We start from the raw sequence: 24,860 nt of genomic DNA, 5'->3' as shown, positions 1-24,860 counted from the left end.
TACTGAATGACACTGGCTCAGGGAAGAAGTAAGGAGGAAATGAAAGACTTCCAGAATTCAATGAAAATGAAGGCACAACACACCCAAACGTATGGCACATAATAAAAGCAGTGCTAAAAGGAAAGTCCATAGCAGTAAGAACCTTCACAAAGAAATTGGAGCATACTAGCAACTTTTCAAAAGCACATCTGAAGCTCTAGAACAAAAAGAAGGAAACAGACACAAAAGAAGTAAATGGGAGAAAATAATCAAACTCAGGGCTAAAATCACTCTATTGAATGATTTTTTTAAAGTATGCATTATATAAAATGTGTCAAATAAAAATGTGTCAAAATAAATAGGCAAAACATAAGTTAAGTATGTCTTAATGGAGACTATATAAGCATTTATTTCTCTATTCTTAAAATTTTCAAGTTTCACAGAGCAGTTAAATTTTCTTTAATTCCAATAGTTCCTCATCTTGGAATGGATTAAAACATCTTGTCCACTCATGCTTGTGACACACTCTAGTGCAGCAAATTGGACCTCTTCTATTCCTCCCTCTTAAGGATCTGCCATTCTGTTTTCTTGGTGCACATTTTCACAGGAATGCCTATATGGCTCATTTTCTTACATCCTTCAGGCCATCATACTAAACTAGAAGACAGAGGATAGGCTCCAGTGTCTGACATCATCAGAAAATATCTGAAAGAGCTACCAAAAAGGGAAACATAACCTAACAGAACTTTGAAACAGTCTCACCATTTTGCTTGTCTGTTCTCATTACTAGGGACATAAATAAAAGTCAGACATGGTAGTTTCTTTACTGGCATTTACCTGTTTCGAGCAGGAGACTTCCCAGCATCCTCTTGAACAGATACAAGTCTTGTTGAAAGAGCACTACTCGAGGAATCCGGATGAATCAAACTATAAAGAAAATTAAAATACTGGAGTCACGTGGGGCTATAATAAGTGCTTTAACATTTAAAAGCAAATTATTCTCCCTACAACAATAAAATTATATGCTCACTTTATTTGAGGCAAAAAGTGCAGTTTCTCTAGGCAGTGTCAGAGCACACCCTTAATCCCAGCAGTTAGGAAACAGAGGCAGGCAGATCTCTGACAGTTCACGGCCAACCTGACCATAGAAAAACAAACAAAATGTGTACTGAATCTCAATAAAACTCAAAGTTTGTTGGATAGGTGACTTGTAAAACTCATTTCCATTTCATATAGACACGATGAAAGTGATCTGAGTAAAAAGCAAAACTCTGCATTCAAATATCCTCTGTCCCCACAACCACAAGAGCAGCAAAGGCCACGGAGTCGGACAGACCGAGGTCCAAGTGCAGCTCCATCTCTCACTAGCTGCGTGGCCTCAGGTTCATTACTTAATCTTCCCAAACTCCATCACCCACATCTGCCAAAAAAAAAAGATTATTTCCTACCAAAAGGATGTGATGACTTAATGGAATATGAAGCTATTAACACGGAGCCTAAAACTGAACTAGTACTCTAGCTTCGAAGTCTATCTTCTGTCTCTCAGATGTTTCACTAAATCTTACTAGTCAATTCTGTGTTCAAACAACTGGACCACACACAAATAAAAAGCACTGCTAACTAAAACAATTAAAAAGCTAAAAAAAAAATCTAATCTTCATATTTTTGAAGTAAATACAGAATCACTTAAATAATAAAATGTAAGGTATAACTGTGGTGTTACAAGCATCAAAAGAACCATCAAGCAACTCAAGAAAAGCTCCACTACCACCATCTTCAAGTGCCTGTGTTCCCTTACCCAGAACCATCCTTTTCCCTAATCCCAAGGAAACCATTATTATAAATTTTATGTTTATCACTGTTAATCTTAGCTGCCAATGACCACTGAGATAATCTCCAGGCATGTCTGTGAAGGGGTCCACTAAAGAAAATTTCAGAAACTGATGAACCTAATATTCCAATATAAACAATTCTAGTTAACTTGAAAAGAGGTGTGTATATATCTACAATCTGCCAGCAAAACATCTTCAGACATAAACACGTCAAAAACTCCTTTAGAAGGAAAGAAAATGATTAACTGAATTTGCAAACAAATCCAGATTTTAGAGGAATGCTCTCCTTTCTCAAAGAAGACTACACTAGGAATTAGCAGCAATGACTTCTGTTGCCAAGTCAGCAAATATGGCAAGGACGTGCACAGGCCGAGCATTTGTTCTTGGTTTCAACAGAAGAGTAAATAAGAAAGGGATAAAAGCTCTCTTCTTATGCGCTTATATTTGAATGCTGTTAATACAAACATCTAAGATTCTCCTCTCCATGAACTGGAAAGACTGTAAATCTGCATATAAGGAAAAGAATGTTAATGAAAAAGAAGGTCACAGGACTCACGTTGAAATCAACTTATATTCACGTTACAGTACCTTTGCCAGGCTAAGTCATCCTCTAAGAAGATGTTACGACTGGCTTTCCTACTCCCAACAGGGGTCCGAGGTTCACTTGGATCAAGTATAGACACAGAGCAAGTTGAATCTGAAAGAGCATTCAAGTCCTCCCCAATGGAATTACTGTCTGTGGAATGAGCGTAACTTAAGGCTATTTTTCTACAGTATGTGCATGCCCGGAGGTCTCCTAGGAGGAAAAGTAATAAGGAAATATATTACTTAATAAAATATTTTAAATCTTTGTTAATATGTACTTTAATAAAAGGAGTATCCTCAAATAAAGACTATCAAAAAGACATTTTAAATAAGTGAAATCCTTGACTCTGCTGTACATGTTAGATTATTACAGTAAATAATACTCATCCAAGTAGCCCTATTACTTCAAATATGTGTAATGGGTAAGAAAACTTGACCCAGAATAGTAACATAAAACTATGGCTGCAAGAATACTTTTTCAACATTGTATTCATGCAGTAAGGGATCTATGAGAGTTGATGGATCCCATTACAGGAATCTGTTTCTAGTTAGAGTATGGTTCAACCCTTAGCATATACCTTTAATCCCTCTGACTGGAATAAAGACTTAGTGTTCACCTTTAATCCCAAACAATGAAGGCAGATTTAGTTTGTAGAAGGAAGCACCCATGTTTGAAAGTGTTATCTAACTGAGTGGCAGAAAAAGTGACAAATCAGAGAAAGATTTGACAGAATAGGATATGCCCAACTCCCATGAGAAGAGAGAGGAAAGGGAAGATACTTAAGGGAGAGACAGACAGACAGCACAGGAGGAAGAGAGTACAGGAATACAGTAGAGTTTGTAGAGAGCAGTGCAGTAGAGTTGAGAGGGAGAGTAGAGCAGCAGAGAGAGGAGGCTGTTTCCTAGGAGTTTTACAGAGACAGATTAAAGAGAGAAGAAGCTAGACACAGGCAAAGACAGATCAAGGAAGAGAATGAAAAGGAACCAGAAAATTAGAAAAGATTTCTATTTAGTTTGAGGCCAAGCAGAACAGTTCAGAGGCAGAGAGAAAAGCCAGACTGAGTAAGTCAGCTGGAAGAGTTGTTCAAGCCACAACAGCTGAGTTGAACCAACCAGCTAGAATTCAGAAGGAACAAGGGAAAGGGTAAACTTAGTCAGAAGTGTCAGAGGCTGAAAACATTCTAGGGCTAAGATTGTACAGAAGCTAAAAACTTCCAGGACTAGGCCTAGGTTAGCAGACAGAGGCAGTAACTCTCACAGACAGACAATTACAACCAGAGAATAAGTTACTTTTACAAGATTCCTCTTTCAATGAAAAAAAGATTTCCATATACTAAATAACCAACACAACAGGAGCAACTTGTTTTCCCTAGGCAACAAGTAGGTTGGGAATAATATTTAGGTCTCTGTAATGAAGCCCTGAAGAATGGTCTTCAGAATAGTGCATTTTTAAATTAAAAACCCTTGAGAATTGCATAGTTTAGCACTGTATTCACATCAGTTCCAATCCTCCCTCTCTCCACTTCATCCTACGTCCCCAGTGTTCATGTGTTTAGAGCTGAACATTTGGGATTTGATAAGCTATCACGAGGCCTGTCTCTGGAAAAGACTGATTCCCCCTCTCAGCAGCCACATGGTTCTTCGTCTCAGCAAGGGTCTTGTAGGATTTCCTCCATCTACTAGTACACAGTTTTTAAAACTAGTGGAAAATGGTTTTATATACAATATGATATACAGGAATAAAACTAAAAGAAATTTACATAGTGAAATAAAAGCAAACCATAAAGGATAAACTCCCTTAACAAGTCAACTATTAAGAATAAAATTATCAAACAAGAAACAGAGCCAAGCCTCATCCACCACTCTCATTCATGAAGAATGTTTACTCATCAGCAAAGGACTACTGAACTACATGCCTAAATTGTGTAACAGCACACAAAAATTGATGAGACTTGTCCTCGCCATTACAAAATTTATAGTTCACTGGAGGCAACTGATGCATGTAATTAAAAACTACATGAAGTAAATACAGATATTACTATTATCACAACAACAGCACCTTGATTTTTATTGATTCTGTATAAAATTCATTGATTTTTTTTTTTTGAGACAATGTCTCACTACATAGACTAGGCTGGCCTTAAACTCAGAGAGACCCACCTGCTCTTGAATGTTGTGCTTAAAGGCATGTGCCACCACACCAGGCCAACCAACTGATTTTTCTGCGTATCAAAATTCTAGGCTTTTATATGTATTCAAGGACTAAATGTGTAATTGTATCCAGCCTTCATTTTCCATCTGCAAGAGCCAAACTGAAGGTTCAGTATGCCTAATCAAAGTTTTGGTCAAACACTGGAGATGAAGCTCATTTGGTTTTGTGTTTTTCCAGTGCTATTAACAAGCAGCAGATTACCATCCAGAGTAATACTCTGATCAAATCACTAAGGCCTCAAGTACAAAGATTAAAGTTTACAAAAGCAAGAGAATCTGTTGCACCCTGCTGACTAACACTGATAACTTCAGACTGCACAAGCACTTGAGCTGATTCCTGACTACAGGTACATTTGTCACCCCACCCACTTCTGTAGAGACACCTGACAGATACAGATTCAGTTTAAAAGATTCAGGGCAGGAAGAGTTTTATAGACACAACATCTTAGGGATACATTTTCGGGATTAGCTTTGAAATTTCTGAAACTGGTTCTCTAATTACATTCAACTTAAACCATTATAGAAAGGGCTGGAGAGATGGCTCAGTGGTTAAGAGGACTTGTTGCTCTTGAAGAGGATCCAGATTCAACTCCCAGCACCATCTGTGACTCCAGTTTCTGGGGATCCTCTTCTGACTTCAGTGAACACTAGGTACACAACTGGTACACATACATACTTGCAAGCAAAACACTCGTACACATAAAATAAGAGACAAATAAATCTTAAAAGAAATTAAAAAAATAAAGCCATTAGTATTTCTAATAGTAATAAGAAGACCAAAAGAAGTGATAGAACAGGCAAACATAAGAAAATGATTCTAGATATTCTTAATAGAATCAGATCCCCAGCTCATGAACTGTACAAATGTAGTTACCTCTATGGACAAGGCTGAGTTTGATCCCACAGCAATACCAGAATAAAGCAATTTTGAGAAGGAGAAGGAGAAGGAGGAGGAAGAGGAGGAAGAGGAAGAAGAGGAGGAGGAGGAGGAGGAGGAGCAGGAGCAGGAGCAGGAGCAGGAGCAGGAGCAGGAGCAGGAGCAGGAGCAGGAGCAGGAGCAGGAGCAGGAGCAGGAGCAGGAGCAGGAGCAGGAGCAGGAGCAGGAGCAGGAGCAGGAGCAGGAGCAGGAGCAGGAGCAGCTGCTGCTGCCATAAGGCTTACTTCCTGTTACCTTGGTGCTTGCTAAGCTAAGATACCAAGAGGCTCAAACTTTAGGCAGAGAGCCGCATATGAAGGCAGACAACAATCAGTGTGACACACCCTGTATGATCAAACTAGCAAACGAAATGTCAACTCAAGTATGAAAAGTGAATTCAAGATAGGGAAAAAGTAATAGGAAAAGACTATTGTTTAAAAAAAGTATGGTCATAATCTAGGTAGATGATTATGAGATTATGAACTCTACAGCACCTTTGATTAAAAACAAACAATAAGGAAGATCTTTACAATAACTAAAATAACATAAGAAATATGTTAAGCACATTCTCTTGAACTGAGGACATAACTCGGTGGGACAGTGATCACCTAAATGCAAAAGGCTCTGGGTTTGACACCAGAACTACAAAGAAACAAACAAATAAATAAGTAAATAAAATCTTAAGCTGCCAGGGCCTACACGACTAAGAAGGGAAGAGAGTATGGTCAAGATAGTTCCTCCTTCCATTCCCAAACCATGCATAAATCTATTCCCCATTGGTCAGCGTCCTTAAACTTTCTTCATTACCAGAATTTCGCTACATTCCCAATCAAAGAATATAAATAGAATACAATTTGCCAAAGTATACTATAAGTCAGGGCAACCTTTACTTTGTAAATAAAAATTCTATAGAACATAAATTTAAAATCTGCATCATCAGGCTGGAGAGATGGCTCAGTGGTTAAGAGCACTGACTGCTCTTCCAGAGGTCCTGAGTTCAAATTCCAGCAACCACATGGTGGCTCATAACCATCTGTAATAGGACATGATGCCCTCTTCTGGTGTGTCTGAAGACAGTGTCAGTGTACTCACATACATAAAATAAATAAAAATCTTAAAAAAAAAATACATTATCTTATTTAATAATCACTAATCATACTATAGATTTTTATAATATCTAAATTTTTACTCTAGTTACTTATAAGCATTCTCATCTCCTTTATTATTCAAGCATAAAGTTCTTAAAAATCAAAGCTGTCTATCTCTTTCTTGCTATTATACCCCACTTACATTAGATATAAAGCCCAAAATAAAAAAATGTCTAAAATATTGGCCTTCTATTTAACTACTTCATAATTTGACTTTTAAATATAACAACTATAGAAGAAATGCACTTACCTGTATAGCCCATAAATTTTCCAGGGATTTCTTGATTACAACAACGACTGCAAAAAATCTGCCCACACAGTCTGCAATGGTGTCTGCGCCTAAAGGTGGTAAACTTTTCGCTGCAGTCATAGCACTCTTTACACTGGCTATCTGGCATCCAATACTGCTTCAGATCACTGTCCTACAACAACAAAAATGTGTGATGGCTTCTTAAAGACAAATGAAATCTTAGAAGCTGTATTTAGCAGATGACAAGCTAGTTCTAAACTTCAGACGGAATGCAAAAGGTCAGAATGACCAAGACAGAGCTGGGTGGTGGTGAGTGCCTTGAATCCCAGCACTTGGGAGGCAGAGACAGGCAGATTTCTGAGTTCAGGGCCAGCAGAGTGAGTTCCAGGACAGCCAAGGTTACACAGAGAAACCTGTCCCAGAAAAAAGAAGAAAGATCAAGACAATGTTGAAGAAAATCTGGACTTATATCACCTGCTCTCCGAACTCAGGCTAAAGCTACAGTAACTTTAGACAGAGTATTAGTACAAGGACACAGGACAGAGTGGCATACTTGCATGTCTATGGATTTATGAGTTACAATGCAACCACTGAAAGGGCTTTCTAAAAACAATGTGCTGGGTTCAACTAGACATCTATAAGGACAAAAGGAAACTGGAACCATATTTATGAACAAAAATAATAAAGCTTGCTAAAGAATATGTGCTAACCTTGGCCTAATAAACTAACACTAGAACAAAATATAAAAAAGACAAAGAAGAAAAAATAGATTACACAGAAAATAAAACAAAATTAAGAATTTATATGTAGAGCCGCGGCTTACCGTGCAGACATGGCCAAATCCAAGAACCACACCACACACAACCAGTCCCGCAAATGGCACAGAAATGGCATCAAGAAACCCCGGTCACAAAGATATGAATTTCTTAAGGGGGTCGACCCCAAGTTTCTGAGGAACATGCGCTTTGCCAAGAAGCACAACAAGAAAGGCCTGACGATGATGCAGGCCAACACTGCCAAGGCCGTGAGTGCACGAGCAGAGGCCATCAAGGTCCTCATGAAGCCTCCGGCCGTCAAGCCCAAGATGCCAAAGAGCTCCAGCTGCAAACTCAGCCATCTGGTTTTCATGGCTCACCCCAAGCTTGGGAAGAAGACTCGAAGCTACATGGCCAAGGGTCGTAGGCTCTGCCAACCAAAGCCCAAGGTTCGAACCAAGGCAGAGGCCAAAGCTCCAGCTGAGGCCCAGGCCAAAGCTCCAGCCCAGGCTCCCAAGGGTGCCCAGGCCCCTGTAAAGGCCACATAGAAAAGACTCCTGCCAGTGTGAAGACAGACGGACTGCTATGACACACCCACCTACACACTATGTGCAGATGACCAGTGTCCTATGCTGTTTTTACAAATAAACTTGAGACAAGAAAAAAAAAAGAATTTATATGTAAAACTCTGATATTCACAATCAGAGGAAGTAATAAAGTTTGACTTAAGTGACAGTATCCCATGGCATGATCTCCATGAGTGCTTAATAAAAAAATTTCCCAAGGCTTCCCTGCAATACCTGGCTTTTTCCTTCCATGATTTCCTTGAGGCGTTTCAACACTGTGCTGAGGCTTCGAAGCTGGACAGCTGTACGTGGGTCATGACCTCCACAGGCTGGTTCTGCTTTCCTTCTGGAGTCTGAGTCGGGTAATTTTAAAAGAAAATAATTGTTTTAATAGTTTTAGTAACTATATCAAGCAGCCTGTGTGTGTGTGTGTGTGTGTGTGTGTGTGTGTGTGTGTGTGTGTGTGTGTGATAATACAAATCATCTCCATTGTTAGCATATATGCGTTCTCCCAGCCATTAATACTGACTGAGAATTGAAACATTTTTATCAAGAGTAACTTATTGCTGAAAGTATGTATTACATATAAACCACTATTTTACATGTACTTAAAAAGTGTTATGTAAGAACTATCTGAAATAATTGGTGATTTTGAAATGGAAGCATCGCATCGCTTACATGTCCAGAATTCATTATTTCCTGCACACTTTATCCCCAACCAAATAAATAATAAATACCTCGTAGACATGAGCAGAAGAAGCAGCAATCCGAGAGAGTTAATTTAACTTGACCCCAAAAGTCAAATAGGTAAGCAATAGGACCAAACTGTTCAGTTCTAGAGCAGATCATCAGAAAGAAACTTGACAGACCAACCTTTCAAAGATCCCTCAGCCTTTACAGGACATTTGGATGACAAAATATGCCAATGAAGCCAAAGCATCACCCGAACTCCCCCCCACACACACATACCTACCACCTCCTCAATTCTGCAATTCTGCACTGGAAGAGATCACTTACACTTGAAGTGACAATACGAAAGCAAATATATTAATAAAACAAGCCCAATTTTTAGCTTTGTGACCAGAATGGAACATTAAACTACTATAGTTTTCACCTATTCTTATTTTAGGTGAAAATCTCAAGTGAAGTTTCTATTTATTCCTGGCTCAGCAGTTTCAAAATCACAGATTAAGGTGGCTTGCCAAAAAGAAAAAACAAAACAACAACAACAAAAACAGAGTCCTTATTAATTGAAGCACATTAACCTAACAACCTGTAGAGTTCCCCTAAGTTACATAATTCCTCCTATCTCAGTTTTACTCCCATGGTTTCGGTTATCCTCAGTCACTGAGTTGGAAAATATTAACATTTGTCTTATTCAAGAGAAACAGGTCACATTCATATGACTTGATTATACCTCTAGTTACAACTGTGCTAATTTAGCATTACTGACATTAATCTCTTGGCCAAATTTATCATAGGTTTCAATGTATAGTGGAAGAAGCATCATATACTATGGCTTTGAAACTTCCTATGGCATTAGTCATTTACTTGGAGATCTAGACAGTGTCTAGATCTATAAGGTAAAGTTACTATAAAGTGGAAAATATACACCTTGAATCTATTTCACTATTTACTAGTTTCCACTAGGCATTTTGTTTTGGTTGGGAGGGGAGAAAATAAGGACTACAAAGATGGAGAGATTGATGTATAAATCCAAATGCATCAAAATTTCTTAAGGCAGTTTAATCACTAAAATAATCACCATCTAAACTGCACCTATCTTCAATGCAGCACATATCTCACATGTGCTGTTGCTAGCATGTATTACATACAGCTAAATTTTTCCTGAGTCTCAAACAATGATTACAAAACAGTCTCCATGATTGTAAGTCCTAAGAGGAGAGACAAAGCTCTAGGAATCACAATGGCAGTCATCTCTGGCAGAGCCAATAATAAATTGTAAAGTTCAGCTGCTTGGAAGAGAAGGGTATCAATATCCTCCTCCACTGGGAAAGAATGAACAGTTAGACCCTGCTTGACCTCAGTGAAAGGAAAGAGATCGATGCCCTTAGAGACAGAACAGTTAGCTACTGTTTTGTAAAATGGATGCTAGAAAATCAAGTAACTTCCCTAAGATAGGAGAACTACCAAACAGTAGAAGTACAGGTGCGTACTGAGGGAAAAATGTACTTGACTAAGCAGTCACAAACTTCTTAAGTTCAAAGGCCACCAAGGTAAAATCCAAGAACTGCCCTCGATTAAATAGTAAGGAATATGGGAACAACAGGAAAGGAGGAAATCCAAGCTCTGCCTATGCTCGTTTATCCTAACAGCAAAAGCAAATGTTGGCAAGCTACAACTCTGCACCCCTTCAGTTTCCAAGGGAAGAAATTCAGACTGATCTTTGACCTTCTTATGATCCCTCTGCAGCAAAGGACAGCTTGGCACTGGGTGGAAAACTAAGCACCGAGTACAGCAAGGAAAAGGAAACGAAAGCTTTCAGGCAATATGTTTTAACTCAGCATGGAATTTGGTCCGAAGAGCACAGTGGTTCATTTTTGCTACTTCCTCTAAGATAAGAGTCTCACTGTGTATCCTAACTGGTCTGGAACCTGCTAGCATTTCCTGGCTGGCTTTAAATTTGCAATTCCCCTGCCTCATCCTCCTAAGCCATGAGTCAGGTTTAAGAACTAAGGGAGGTTTAATAAGGCTGAGGTCAAACTAGGACAATCTGGGATGAAAGAAAACCTTCTGCCTCCATCCCCCAACTCTCCCTTTCAAAACGATATAACCGGAGCTGAAGTGCAGCCCTAGAAAACATGTGGGGCTGACACAGCCAGCTCATTCAAGCCATTCAGCAAAAACTCCTCTTCTACTAGCTTCTTCCTCCTTCTTTCAAAATAAAAAAAACACAACAAGCAGTAAAATATCCTTCCGCCAACGACCATTATACAACTATCATTCACTCAAGTATCTAGTGGAAGTGAGCGTCCAGACAGGACAGATATTAGTTTAGGGACACTTGATTCCCAATGCTACCACCTCTCCTCTCTATGGATCACTGCCTCCGTCCTTCTATCACCTAGAGGTGGGCAAACCACTTCGCTGAGTTTAACAATCTAACAAATAAAACATAAACCACCTTTAGTCCCTCATCTGAGCAGATCTCCAGCCCACACCCCTCAGAAAAGCATGGAAATGAATGAGGTGACTATGTAGTAGAACGAGGTGGAGAACAAGCAAGCAAGCGGGGCAGCGTATCCAGCCACACTGACAGTATGCACCCCAACAAAGACAAAGGCCAGGAGCAATCAGCAGCCCACCAATGGAGTTTGACAGTGTTCTGCAGCCAGTGGCATGCACATCACACTTCATTAGCATCCAAGAAAAAGTGCAGAATCCATCTATAAAGTTGGAACTAACCTGTGCTCTCCTGAGGATTTGGCAAAGTATTCTCTGCTGAAACCCAAGAAGTAATTAATCAAAATGCAATCAAGACAGCAGTGCTTGCATAATCAATGTTTAATGACAAGATGAAGAACATTTCAGGAGTTGAAGAATTTTTTTATCACGTAAGTAAGTTTTATTTATTCTAAAGAGAACTTGACTGTTCCAAGTAACAGAAACATTAAGTCATCATATCACCTAGAAAACACGAAGATGAAAATTCCCACATGAAGTGAATAAGAGAGCTGTTCACCTAACACTGAAGAGCGCCGGTGGAGCTCCTCATTAAGCTGCTTTTTATAAGGTACAGGCGACCTCACAGACTGTGTCCTTGAAGGGATCTGAGGGCTGGACCAACTTGAACTCGGAGACTGCTGCTCTCCTTGGCCCCCTTCTCCTCTCTCTGTGACAAAGGAAATTTGGTATTACTTGAAAAACTAAGGCTCAGAGTTCAACAAAGAGAAGGTGACAGATAAAATCCTTCAGATAATGTTCACATGTTATATTCATAACTGAGTGTGTAACGCTCTTGCAAAGAACCCTAGCTCAGTTCCCAACACCTATGTCAGGCAGCTCATAACCACCTGTAACTAACCCCATTCTCACCTCCTTAGGTACTCACACACATGTACATAAACACATGCATATACATAACTGAAAATAATTTTTTTAATTTTTAAACATTTTAAAGAAAAAGTAAAAAACCAGAATGAAAGTCCATTCCACCAGCTACCACTTTGTGTACATGAACTATGTGTTTTCCTTGTCATGTGTAAGTCTGTGAACATACTAAAAGAAACACAACGCAAGCCTCACATAAAACCTTGACTTTTTAGATCAGTTAATGGGAGAGATCTCTTTGTACTACTGAAACAGTGCCCAGCATACCAGGTGCTTTTTAAACTTTCCTAATACATAACTTACAACAACTAAGTGTAAAATGTTATCCTGGATAACAAAACTGTTAATAAAACAGAGCTGGTACTATTAAAAGTTCTACTAAAGGCCAGGTATGGTATGGCACATACCTTGACTCCCATCACTAAGGAGATAAAGACAGGCAGATCTCTATGAGTTTGAGGCCAGTCTGGTTTACATAGTAAGTTCAGGGCTATAGAGAAAATTATCTCCAAAAAAAAAAAAAAGGAAAAAAAAAACTATCTAATTCCTAAAAACAGGTTCTATCTTCTAACACATTTCAAACAATAAAGACAAATAAATCAGGCATGGTAACTCATGCCTGTAATCCTAGCTCTCAGGAGACTAATACAGGAAAATGGCCTCATGTCCAAAGTTACACAGTGTTTCAGGTTAGCCTATGCTAAAAAATGGACCCTTACCTCAAAAAAAAAAAAAAAAAAAAAAAAAAAAGGCAAATAAAGAACAAGATATGGCTATATTTTAAATTTTGGTTAAAAAATAATTAACATTGTATTCAAGAACTCATCCTTTAAATTATCTGTTCATTCATATCATTTACAACTCAATCCAGTAAGTCCCAACATGCCTGCTGTCAGCTTCTAAGATTTTAAACATATAAACCATATACTGCTGTTTAATGTTAGTGCTTTAATTAAAACCTTTTAGTTACCAATGCCTCCCTCAAAACAAGTTTCATTCTGTAAGCTTGATTAAGTCGAAGCACATTGATAGAAAATATGTGGGAAAAAATGCTTTCTCATTAAGAAAGACCACCCTAGCCCTCAATTCACACAAATAATTAATCACAAATAATGTGAAATGCTACCTTTTCCTTCTTAGAAAGACTGGTGACCTGAGATTGAAGCTACCACCTTGTTAATATTTCACATCCTTGCAACATTAAAGGGAATGCAGAGAATCCAAACTGCATTTTAGAATGAAGTCTTACCTTTGTTAAAACGAAAAAGATTTACAAACGAACTATATGCTGACTTGAAGGGGGGCTCATCCTGGTCAGGAGTCAACGGTTTAAAGTGAGTGAGGTGAGAGGGACTGGCAGGAGAGTGAGGCAAGTCATTAGCAGAGTCCAATGTCGGGGAGCTCTTGTCATCTGTGGCCATTTCATGAGTCTGGAAAGAAAAGCAGGGAGGGAAAGAGATTCCTGAGAAACCATTTGAAGAACAGGCAAATATCCAGACAGCCCCCTTGTGTGACTGTCAATTATTCTTATCAATAAACACCAAAGAGTAAGGAAACCTATGTCTGAATATTCAAATTCAGGCTTAAAACACACTGCTGTCTAAATGAAAAGAGCCTCAACACTTAAAACCATGGTCATGTGGCTAAGCTAAATTTAAATATTACCATTCTTATTCTCTTTACAATTAGAGTCAATTTAAAATCTGCAAGTAAGACATAAATATGAGCAGACAAAAAAATTCCCATTACTTATAGGTGTCCAAGGTTTTTTGTAATAATAGCTTTTTAAAGTTACAGTGGACACTGACTTTATATAACATAAACTGCTCAGCCTTATTGTATGTATGTACCTCAGGAAAAGAAAATCAGTCACGCTGTATGACATGTCTATGCCATCTGAGCAAACACCTTCGGTAATTAATGCCTGTGACAAGTACTCAAATCAACAAGCTACGTGTTCTTTCCTCCTAGGCACAGGAGCTTGGGATTTCCACAACCACACTGTAAGCCTAAACTCGTAAGATACTAGGGTATGACCTTCTTATTTTTGTTTATAAGTAATCAAGAAAGCATAAGCAGTCAAAGCAGTAAGTCTAGTCAGGAAATAAAGTCACAGGAAGGGACTAAGGCTCTCTCCCTGTAGATTGACATTTTAAAGAGAAGTATCCTTTGCCATGTTAGTAAAAATACAAAACTTTGTAATCTATCCAAAAAAGGGCATTACATTCTTCTAAAATGGTTTTCTCCTTCAAAATCACACCTGTTGGTTCATTTTATGTTCACAACAGTCCCAGAAGTTATAAAGTCAGCATTATCACTATGGTTAACAATTGAGGCAACTAAGGTACACTGAGCCTAAACGGTTTTCACCTGGGTGGATCAGAGATAGCAATAAATAGACGTGTGACTGTGCGACAAGTCTTGCAACAGAATTCTCCAACAGTCTTCTATCAAAAAGAAAAAAAAAAACTGTATTCCTCACAGACATCCAGTTCTAGCCAATTGTATTCTCTTAGTAGTCAAGATTCTCTCAGATTACTAAATTAAAACAGAAATGAAACCACTGACTTGGATGAGATTTTGGCAACAAGTGCTTAATGGAAAGGATGGGGAAGAAAGGAGAAGAGGAAGGCAATGGAGTAGGGGAAAAAGGAAAGGAAAGGAAGCAGAAAGACAGGGAGGGAGGACCTCTAGTATCATAAAGTATTGTCTCAGTCAGGGTTGCTATTACCGTGATGAAACGCCAAAACCAAAGTAACTTCTGGAGTAAAGGGCTTATTTAGTTTACACTTCCACACTACTGTTTTTATCACCAAAGGTGGTCAGCATAGGAACTCAAGCAGGGCAGAACCTGGAGACAGGAGCTGAGGCAGAGGCCAAGGAGGAGTGCTGCTTACTGGCTTATTCCTCATGAACAAGGGCTCAACCTGCTTTCTTATAGAACCCAGGACCACTACCACCCACAATGAGGACTGGGCCTTCCTTCATCAGTCACTAATTAAGATGATACCCTACAGGTTTGCTTACAGGCCATCTTATGAAAGCAATGTCTTAGTTGAGGCTCTCTCCTGTCTGAAAACTCTAGCTTGCGTCAAGCTAACATACAACTATGATCCTACAGCATAAAGGATTAACATGATGACTGATCAAGTAAAAACTCAAAGTTTTGTTTTGTTTTGTTTTAAAGACCGCCGGAGAAAAAAAGATGTAATGGCAATAAGAACCCTCATGCTTCTGAACACAACCTCTTACACTTCCACACAAGTACCAATGAAAGCGGAGAAACCAATCTGCTTACAGAGTCTTAGAATTACTTCTAAAAGTCTATATCTACAACTTTCATTAAGCTTTGGACATGTGAAGGTAAAAACTGCCATGAAAACACACATCAAGTGCAGTCTCTGAAACATGAATGCAACCACATAGACGTAATCTTAATAACTACATGCCACCAGCATCCGAAAAATTACAACTCTGATTTTTAGCAGCATAATAACTGTTTATGCTATAAAGCATGGCTCTTTCTGCATACATAATTAGAAATGTTAACCTACTTATCCAACAACTTCTGCAGTGTCTCTCTTTATCCCAAGGCCAGTGTGGTATATGCAGATTTGCAATAAGTATCTTGGTGAAGCAAATCAGAAAATGAGTCCGATATTAAAGTGTAGGAAATAGCTTGACCTATCTGCCCATAGGAAAATTGTAGTGAAATTCCAAACAGCAGCGCAGTCATTTTCTAGGGTCAGTTTTTTTCTTAAATACAATTTTCAAACTTTTATCTATTGATGCAGGACAGCTGAATACAAGCAATGTTAGCTTCCATCAAGAAAGGCTTAGTGTTCGTTTTTTTTGACCCATGCACAGCAGAAACACTAAAGGAAAACCAGTGTGATTCATGTAACTGTTCCAGAAAGAGGAGAAGGGAGGGGGAGGACTCAGGAAGTTAGTGTTGCTTCTCAGAGAAGTCCTGACCTTTGTCACAAGCCTGAACCTAATGAATCGGAGAGAAAGAAACTAAGACTATCTCCCCTCCAGCCGCCACCCTACACCTGTGTCTGTCTCTGTCCGTCTCCCCCCCCTTCCCCTCCCTCTGGGGAGGGGGAGAATGGGGGAATGGGAGAACAGGACAGAGTGGGAGTCCTGGAGAGACAGAGATTCAAATAAATGTAAAACAAGACGGTGCGACTTGCTGGGCAGCTACATCTAGAAACACAAGATACATCGAATGAAGCAACCCTTCATCATTTAACACATTACGCGCGTAAGATACACAGCAGTAACCTGCTTTATGCAGAATGTACACCTTCCCTTAATGTCCTAAGAACCTAAATTTCTAAATGCATCCATCAAATTTCACTTTCAACATTTCTTGGGAACCTCTTGGGAAAGGGGAAACGACTTATTGGGAAATAAGTCTTCTCCTTAAAACCACTACGTTGAAGTTTTTTCTTTTTTCTTTTCTTTTTTTTTAAGCCTCAAATAGCAGAAAGCAGCATTTAAGCTGATGGACACACTCAAGCTTGGAATGGTTTCTGTGTGTCAGAACTTTCTTTTCCAGACTAAAGCTGCAACCCTGAGACTTGCGCTCACCCGCTCAGAGGAAGAGATGACATGGTCCACCTCCGAAATAAGTTCGGGCATTAGGAAAACAGAGAGGCAAGAGAACTTCCATTGTGTCAAGGAAGCCTGTGCAGGAGATGGCCCAGCCGGCTCGCGTCCGTCTCGCCACACAGGGCCGGCGGGCGCTCAGAAGCCAGCCGGTTCCCATCAGGTCTTCCCCGCTCCCCGGCCGAGCCTCGGCCGCAGAGTCCGCAGAGTCCCGGGCCTTCGCCATCCCTCCGGCGGTGCTCCGCGACCCACGCCGGCCTTCCTCCCACTGCGCGCCCTGCCTGCCCATGCCTCGCCGCCTCCCTTACCTTCGCCTCCCGCCCCGGCCCCGCGGGCCTCCCGCCTCCCCGGCCTCCGCCTCACCACTCTCGGCCGGGAAGCCTTAGCCAAGCGCAGGGCCGGCTTCCTCAGGCAGCCGGCGGTCGCGCCTAGGAGCCCAGAGGTTTACGCTGTAACTGCGGCTTCTCGCTTCCGCCTACCACCTCAAGGCTCCGCCCCGATACCCCTTCTGACCAATCAGCAACAGGCCCCAAGGGCCGGCTCCGCCCACTCCTCGCCGCCCTCTGGACCTTCCGATCAGATGTTCAGGCAGAAAGAATCTAACCCAGAGAATATCGTTCCAGGCCCCCCAGAGGACTTAACGCTGCCTCAGCCTTCCTGAAGGAAGAAGAGAGGACAGTGCATGTGAGCATCACGAGCGCCGGGCACTAGACCCTAGTTGGTCTGCTGTTACCGTATGTGTTCAACACTGTGAGCACTCATAAGTTAGGACTGCTCTCCGAGCTCTCTTGGACCGACTTCCACCTGTGTAGCCCAGAGCGAAGAAATGGTTAGCTTTTAGGACACTTTCAGGACTCCGCTAAAACCAACTGTGTGTCTTTGAACAAATTACTTATTTCTCTAGGCCTCAAACCTCTGGTGGATAAAGGGGGGTTAATTATAGCAGCGTTCACTCCCTGTTGTTTTTTAATTATTGTTGTTGTTAATGGGTTTTGTTGTTGTTTGAGGATTAGGTAAAACACCGCATGAAAAGTAGTTGGCACAGAACCTGACCAAGTGATGTTGACTATAGCTTTTTTTAATTAGGGTTTTGTGTTGCAGATAAGAATTATCAAGTCCTGACTTGCTCAGCTTGGTATTAACATGACGCGTTATTTTTGTCCTGCTAAAAGGGCTGTGCAGTTAAAAGTAGAAAACAAGCTAAAACCTGCTTACTGAAAACGCAGGGCTTTTCAGCAGAGTACTGAAAGGAATCTGAAGGTTGGTGTTATTCTGAGAATTCTTTTCCTCTAGAATTTTGGCATTTCCCACCCAGCTTTGTTTTTTGTTTTTGGTTTGTTTTGTTTTGTTGTTGTTGTTTTGGTTTTTGTTTTTTTCAACGATGGAAAATACCGCCAAAACCTGAAGCTAGAGGACGCTGCAACTGCTGGTCACCATCCTTAACTGGCTCTTGGTTGGATCTTGTCCTTAGCGCCCTTTGGTCTTCATTACTACTATGCATATATGCAAGTCAGAAAGCTGGGCTACCGTGGGTGCAATCCTTAACCTAACGACCTCTACCAAACACAACTACCTGCAAACACGTCCCTCACTCATGTCCCTGTGGGCTTGCAATGTCTCTTCAACCAAACCTTTCCCAATAACTTCTCCTTGGCCCATAAACATACTCAAGCATCTTTCTTAAGAAGAAAAGAGAAATATTTTCTTAAATTACTCCAACAGACGCTAATATCCCATAAACGTACAATAAATTATGAAATAGGCCAAGAGAACACAATATATAATCCAACTGAGAGGATAGCAAGATACAGAAAAAACTATATACAGAAACCCCCGTTCAACTAACACTTTTTGAAAGATATAGTGGGCTATGCGGGTGCTCAGGAAGGCCAGAGGGATCAGATTCTGTTTTGTATTTTGATATAGGGGGTAGTGAGCCCCCAAATGTGGGTGCTAGGCATCAAACTTGGGTTCTCTGCAAAAGCAGTATGTGCTCTGAACTTTGAGCCATCTCTCCAGCTCCTCAACTAACATGTTCTGAGTGATTAATTGGAGAGGTCCTCATTCTCAGTAATGGGCCATGTAGGTACTCTGCTAAGGGTAAAGCCGTGACCGTAACACAGTTCACGTTCCCCAGAAGTTTGCACTTCCATGTCTACATTAACCTGAAGTTTAATCTCTGTGAGAAAAATTGAGTTCTCTTTTAGGAAAGAAATCAGTTTGGGTTCTTACCTCAGACTAGCCGTCAAAATTTAATTCCAGGTGTATTTTATCTGTAGAGACATTTTGTTCCTATCCATAACTATTCTCCTCCAGAGTTTCCATCCATGCACTTACATAAAGCTTGCTGGGCTTGGTTACACCGTGGTACTGTACTCACATGCCTCTGTGTGCTGTAATTATACTTTACTGATAATTCATAGCCGTCCCCTCTCTTTACATTGGTGAGACTCAATATAGACTTTTCTCTTTCTCTCAGCAATGCTCTAATTCAGCACCGTCACCATTACGGTTTTAAAAGTTGCCCCTGATTTGTCTAATGGGAGCCTCTCATGAAAATCCCTGGGTATGGTTGCCAGGCTCCCATGACCTTTGGAATATTTGCTTTCCGTCTTATATTCTCCCTCGTACCTCCGCTCCCGAACCCCCTATAAACTACCACTCTGTTTTCTGTTTTCTTTCTAAGATTAATGTTTTAAAAACTCTACACCTGAACTCTTACAGGATTTTTATTTCTGGCATACTTCACTTACAGTGTCCTCCAGGTTCAGTGTGTTGCCACAAAGGACATTTCCTTGTTTATTAATTTATAGTTGTTCTCGACCATTCCATGGGTCATCTCTTCGATGTTGTTTTTCTAGCCTTCCAGAGTACTTTATTTGGATGTCATCCTATTTGTCTGTTTTGCTATTTTCCTAAGCTTTTGGGTTAAACAAAATAAAAATAAAAGTCACTGCCCAGGACAATGCCATGGGGCTTTTTACTTATGTTTTCTTCTACTAATTTTACCTTTAGGTGTTACATTTAGCTATTTAATCCAGTTTGAGTTGATTTTTAATACAGTGTGAAATAGCAATCTAATTTCCTTCATGAACAGTGGGTATTCAGTTTTTCCCATAACATTCATTAAACAGACTATCCTTTCCCCGGGGTTTTTCTGAATAGTTAAGTCCTTCGGAAGTGGGTTTGTTTCTGCTCTTCTCTTTCTATTCCATGGTGTGTGTGTCTGCTTTTGTGCTAAAGACATGCTGTTTTGATGACCACAGCTTTGTACCATTTGGAATCCTTTGTTCGTAGGACTACTTTTTCAGTAGTCCTCCTGCCTCACCTCCTGAGTGCTGGGTTTGCAGGGCTGAATCACCATACTCAACTCATTTTTTGGTTTCTCAAGACAGGGTTTCTTTGTGCAGTCTTCACTGTCCTGGAACTAGCTTTGTAGAACAGGCTAGCCTCCAATTCTAAGCATCTTAAGTTTGTGTTATTACAAGTGAGATTATGTTCTTGATCTCTTCTGAGGAGTCCTCTGTTAGAGAATAAAAGGACTATTGACTTTTTGTGTTGGTTACGTGGCAGTCAACGCTACTGAATTTCAGTGCTTCTAAGAGGTTTTCGGTGTTTTTCTGATCTGAGATCATATCACCTACAGGCATGTCCTTCTTCCTTTCCCATCTGGATACCGGATACCGTTTATGCCCCCTCCCTTTTTTGTCTCACCTAATTACTGTGTTATAATGTGTTGATAAATGGCAAGAGCATCCTCACCTAACCAGACACAAGAGGCTTTCAGTTTTCACAATTAACTGTTGACAGCTGACCTGTGAGGTACAATCCCTCTTGACCTGACATATTGAAAGCACATATTTATTTTCTGGCCCAGTGGATTCATTTCCAACATTGCCTGTCCAGTGCAATGTTGACTGTATAGGAAACCATGGTTTCATTTGGTATATAATGCAAAGAGTGTTTTCAGTTGGTTTTTTGGTGGTGGTGATGGTGGTAGTGGTAGCAGATTTATTGTTTGTTTGTTCACTGTAAGGCTCATTTCTAGCTAAACTATAATGAAATCACCACTCTTTTACACTGCATGTGAAAGTACACATGAGTACGTTCCAGCAAAATGCTTCAGTGGACCTAACAAGCACTTAGGAAATGTTTATATTCCAGCCCCTCTAGTTCCACTAACCTAGCATTAAGAACTGATAAAGAGCAATTTAAACAAGCAAGATAAAGATGGGTTTTGTGGGGTGATGTCATACAGGTGAGGCAGGTACAAGATAGAATGAGGCCTGCCATTGGACGAGAAGGAAGGATGAGCAGGAGAAAAGTTTGAGGGAAGAGGAGGAGACTGAACCAGAAAGAACAGGAGATTGGGGGAGACTGGCAGAGAAGCTGCCGAGAGAACATGGCAGCTGACATTAAGATTCCACACTGTACCTTTACAGGTTGTTATGAATGTTCTTAAGGGATGGATGTGTACAGGGCTTTGTATGTTTAGGTGGGCAATTATATCTTATCAATTGGATCAGAGGCTATTGGGTTGTGTGTTCTTTCTTGTGGCGATTTGATTTTGGGAGAGTGTGTGGCGGCAGAGACACTGGGGTGCCACGGAGTTGGGATATGTGTTTCTGGCAAGATATCGACCAGATATCTTGGGGCACTGCGGTGCTGGATCTAGTGGGGGTAATAGAAAACCATTTAATATAATTTTTCAACAACAAGGTTTTACATTGTTATTGACTCGATAAGGAAATAAAAGAACAATTAAAGCAAATGACTCCAAAGTAACAGAATAGGCCCCCTCTACTCAAGGCAAGTGCAAGGCGAACGGCCTGCAAGTATGCCAGATGGTAGGAACTGTGCAGCTATCGACATAGTTCTCCAGCTCGGTAGAACTCATGCCTGTAACCCAACACAGAAGATCAGAAGCTCTGGGCCAGCCTCTGCTACATAACAAGTTCACAGTTAACCTGGACTGCATGAGACCATCTTTATTAAAAAGTGCTTTCTTCACAACATTCTTGTCTCCCTTCTAAAGCCATCAGTCTCCTTCAGCATGGCTCTGATCGATCAGAACGAGTATAGGGTCATCCAGCTAAAAGTGCATCCATGAAGTCTTCCTACTCTTTTTTCCAAGTTCTGTCTTTTTCTTACCGTTCTGTAGTACTTCTATACTTGGAAACTTTTGAAAACTTTCTGGGCTGTTGGCTTCCATCACATCAGACTCTGTAATTCTCCTACCCTACTTCTGCACTCTCTTTGGGGGTGGGAGGCTCCAATCTTCCATCTGACCCTTAAAGATTTAAATGTGCCTGGGGGTTCTTGCTGGTAGGCTACTCTTCAGTACTGCTAGATGATCTCATCACCATCTTCAGTGCTATCAACATGTGCTAAAAAACAAAAACAAAAAAAACCCTCATGTTTAAGACTCCAGCCCCATCATCTCTTCTGAGCGCAGTTGTATGTGGCTAGCTACCTCCTGGACATCCTCGTTTTCCTGTCCCACAAGCATGCATCTTAAACAGTCCTAGAGCTAAACTCATTATCTTGGTCGTCTAACCCATGACCCTGTCCCTTCCTGTTGAAGGGTGTCTGTCACTCAAAAACCAAGTGCAACCGTTATCTTTGCTGTTCTCTTGCCAGTAATCTTAAAGGATAAGTAATGATGACATCATTTTACTTCCCTTCATTTTATTTATTTGCACTTATTTTGTGTGTGTGTGTGTGTGTGTGTGTGTGTGTGTGTGTGTGTGTGTGTGTGTGTGTGCCACACCACGTGTATGGAGATCAGAGGGCAACTTGTAGGAGTCAATTGTTTCCTACCTTATGGGTACTGGGGATTGAATTCAGAATATCTGCTTTGCTGGAAAATGCCTTGACCTACTGAACCATCTTGACTACTGAACCATCTTGACTACTGAACCATCCTGTCACCCCACTACTTCGTTTTCTTTTTCATTTGTTTTTATTTTTTCAGATGTTCAAAATTAACAAATAGTAGCGTTGGAATCTTATGGGAATCCCATCATCTGGATGAATGCCTCATAGGCAAACAGATGCTAAAAGCCATTTTCTGACCCAGGTTTCCATTGATGTTTACAATAGTGTTTGGACCAGACCTTATTCACATATTTAGATGTTTTATTGAGTAAATGAAAACAGGATAGCAAGTCATACGAATGGAAATACAGCGAGCCTCATGAACATGAGCAGTGGACGTCATATTCACATTTTTAAGAGAAATGTAATTTCAGCCAAACATCAGTTGTTAAATCTAACTGTGACTAATAATGGTGATGTATTGTTTTGTGAGGCTAGAGGGGTGGCGCGGTAGGATCAAAGCACTTGCCTTTTGACTTTCCGACCTGTTTGATCTCCGGAACCTACAACTCTAAAACCTGTCCTGAGACTTCCATACCCCTCTGTGGTGTGCACATTCCCACACTCACATATTAGACACAAGTAATGATTTTTTTTTAGTGTTTTTTAGTTTTTCCAGTCATTTTGTCTATATGTTTATTATTTTCTATAAGAGTTTCAGCATGAGAGTATGAATGGTTTCACCCGTGTAAGATATTGTTTGTTCTTGATTTGGAAATGGAGTCTGACCGGCCTGGAGCTCCTTCTGTAGACAAGGCTAGCCTGGATCTTGTGGCAGTCGTCCTGCTTCTGCCTCCTGCGAGTAGAGAATACAAATATGCACTACTGGGCCTGGTTTATTTTGTAATCTAACTCAATCCCAGGCATCTACCAATACTGTCTTTCAGTGACATATCAGCTCACTCGTGCACTATAGTCCTCAGAGACATGACTTCAGAAGGAGCTATACCCATAAGTGCCATATTTCCTATCTTAGTGTCTTAGAGGCAGACACTCAGTCCATGCCTAGCCCATATTTAGAACTAGGTTAAAGATGTTTATATTTAAATCCACCTTGGCTCTGTATGGTATCCTATGCGTTCTTACTTTTTCCATCATCTATAGTCAATACTTCTTATTGTGTTACAGTCTGCATTTCTTGAATGTATTCTAAAATGCTTTCTGGAACAGGAATGGATATGAATACTTACTTTTAGTAATATAAACAGTATGAGGCTGATGTGGCAGGAAGTAACGCTTACAATCTCGCGTGATTTAAAGTGAGATAAGAGGTGAAAGTATAACCTCACACACACTCTCTAGCCACTTCATAGGAATAAACGGAGGCCGCTGCTAATAATCAGTTAATCAACGTAACAACCGACACTGTGTAGGCGATTCCTTTTCCACCTAGCGCCCTCTAGCGTCCAAAATGAATCTTACTCACTGCCGTGTATTCATAACTTTACAACCCGATCATGGATGTTTTAAAAGCGAATTATGGAGCGTTGAACCTTGAGCAATCAAGGATGATCTATTGTTCTACAAATCATAATATTCTCCTTTTCAAGACTAATGAATACAGACAGTAAAATCTCTGGAAACATTGCAATATTTTTAACCCATTCAGATTCTAAGATCCTGTATCGTGTATCTAGGGCAGCTTCATCGCAACCTAGAAAATAAACTTTATTGTCTTCCCTGGCAAATAGTGAGTGGGGTTTATTTATAAATAGTAACAGTTGGGAATACTGATCATTGATAGTGGAGGGAATTATTGTGATGAAATGGCGAAGCTCTATAAGAGTTTCAGCATGAGAATATGAACGGTTTTACTCATATATTTTTGTGTACGGTATTGTTTGTTCTTGATTTTGAGGGAAACAGCGCTCTTTGCATTCTAGCAGAATCTATAGTCCTCACATGCCTTTAAAAAAAAAAAAATCCACATTCTTCAAAGGGCAGTATAGCCCTAAGAGGCACCCTGTAGACGCCAGGAAGGGATCCGGTCTAGGTAGCTTTCCCTCTTTTGGATACTCGACGCTGGGATTCCTAGATGGTTACACAGAACACTCGGCCT

The 24,860-nt window shown here is 40.3% G+C and overlaps 2 protein-coding genes across 13 annotated transcripts in view; one reads left to right on the top strand and one right to left on the bottom strand.

The window, feature by feature from the left end:
- Pikfyve (phosphoinositide kinase, FYVE-type zinc finger containing) overlaps positions 1-17,409 on the bottom strand; it is an 82,435-nt gene extending 65,026 nt beyond the window's left edge. For 2 of the 12 annotated variants that reach the window (XM_032901249.1, XM_032901260.1), the window contains exons 1-8: positions 16,907-17,211; positions 13,563-13,743; positions 11,946-12,095; positions 11,669-11,701; positions 8,477-8,595; positions 6,922-7,093; positions 2,400-2,607; positions 817-906 (exon numbers count right to left, since the gene is read on the bottom strand). In XM_032901249.1, the coding sequence (XP_032757140.1) occupies positions 817-906; positions 2,400-2,607; positions 6,922-7,093; positions 8,477-8,595; positions 11,669-11,701; positions 11,946-12,095; positions 13,563-13,743; positions 16,907-16,957 (1,004 nt within the window). In that variant the 5' untranslated portion in view covers positions 16,958-17,211. Of the gene's footprint in view, positions 1-816; positions 907-2,399; positions 2,608-6,921; positions 7,094-8,476; positions 8,596-11,668; positions 11,705-11,945; positions 12,096-13,562; positions 13,744-16,906; positions 17,212-17,232 lie in introns of those variants that run through there. The other 10 variants (XM_032901247.1, XM_032901254.1, XM_032901253.1 and 7 more) reach the window with 9 other exon arrangements.
- LOC116899463 (60S ribosomal protein L29-like) lies at positions 7,734-8,224 on the top strand. Its single transcript, XM_032901261.1, has one exon. It carries the CDS (start codon positions 7,754-7,756, stop codon positions 8,222-8,224), a length of 471 nt encoding a protein of 156 aa, XP_032757152.1. The 5' UTR covers positions 7,734-7,753.
- Positions 17,410-24,860: the final 7,451 nt, after the last annotated feature.

Source organism: Rattus rattus, chromosome 4, assembly GCF_011064425.1.
Source record: "Rattus rattus isolate New Zealand chromosome 4, Rrattus_CSIRO_v1, whole genome shotgun sequence".
NCBI lineage: Eukaryota > Metazoa > Chordata > Mammalia > Rodentia > Muridae > Rattus > Rattus rattus.
Note: the sequence above shows the minus strand (reverse complement) of the source record. Positions and strands in the feature narration are given on the sequence as shown.

What these genes read in the sequence shown, in the direction of transcription:
- LOC116899463 (XM_032901261.1), top strand. Translation starts at nt 7,754, where the DNA reads ATGGCCAAATCCAAGAACCACACCACACACAACCAGTCCCGCAAATGG.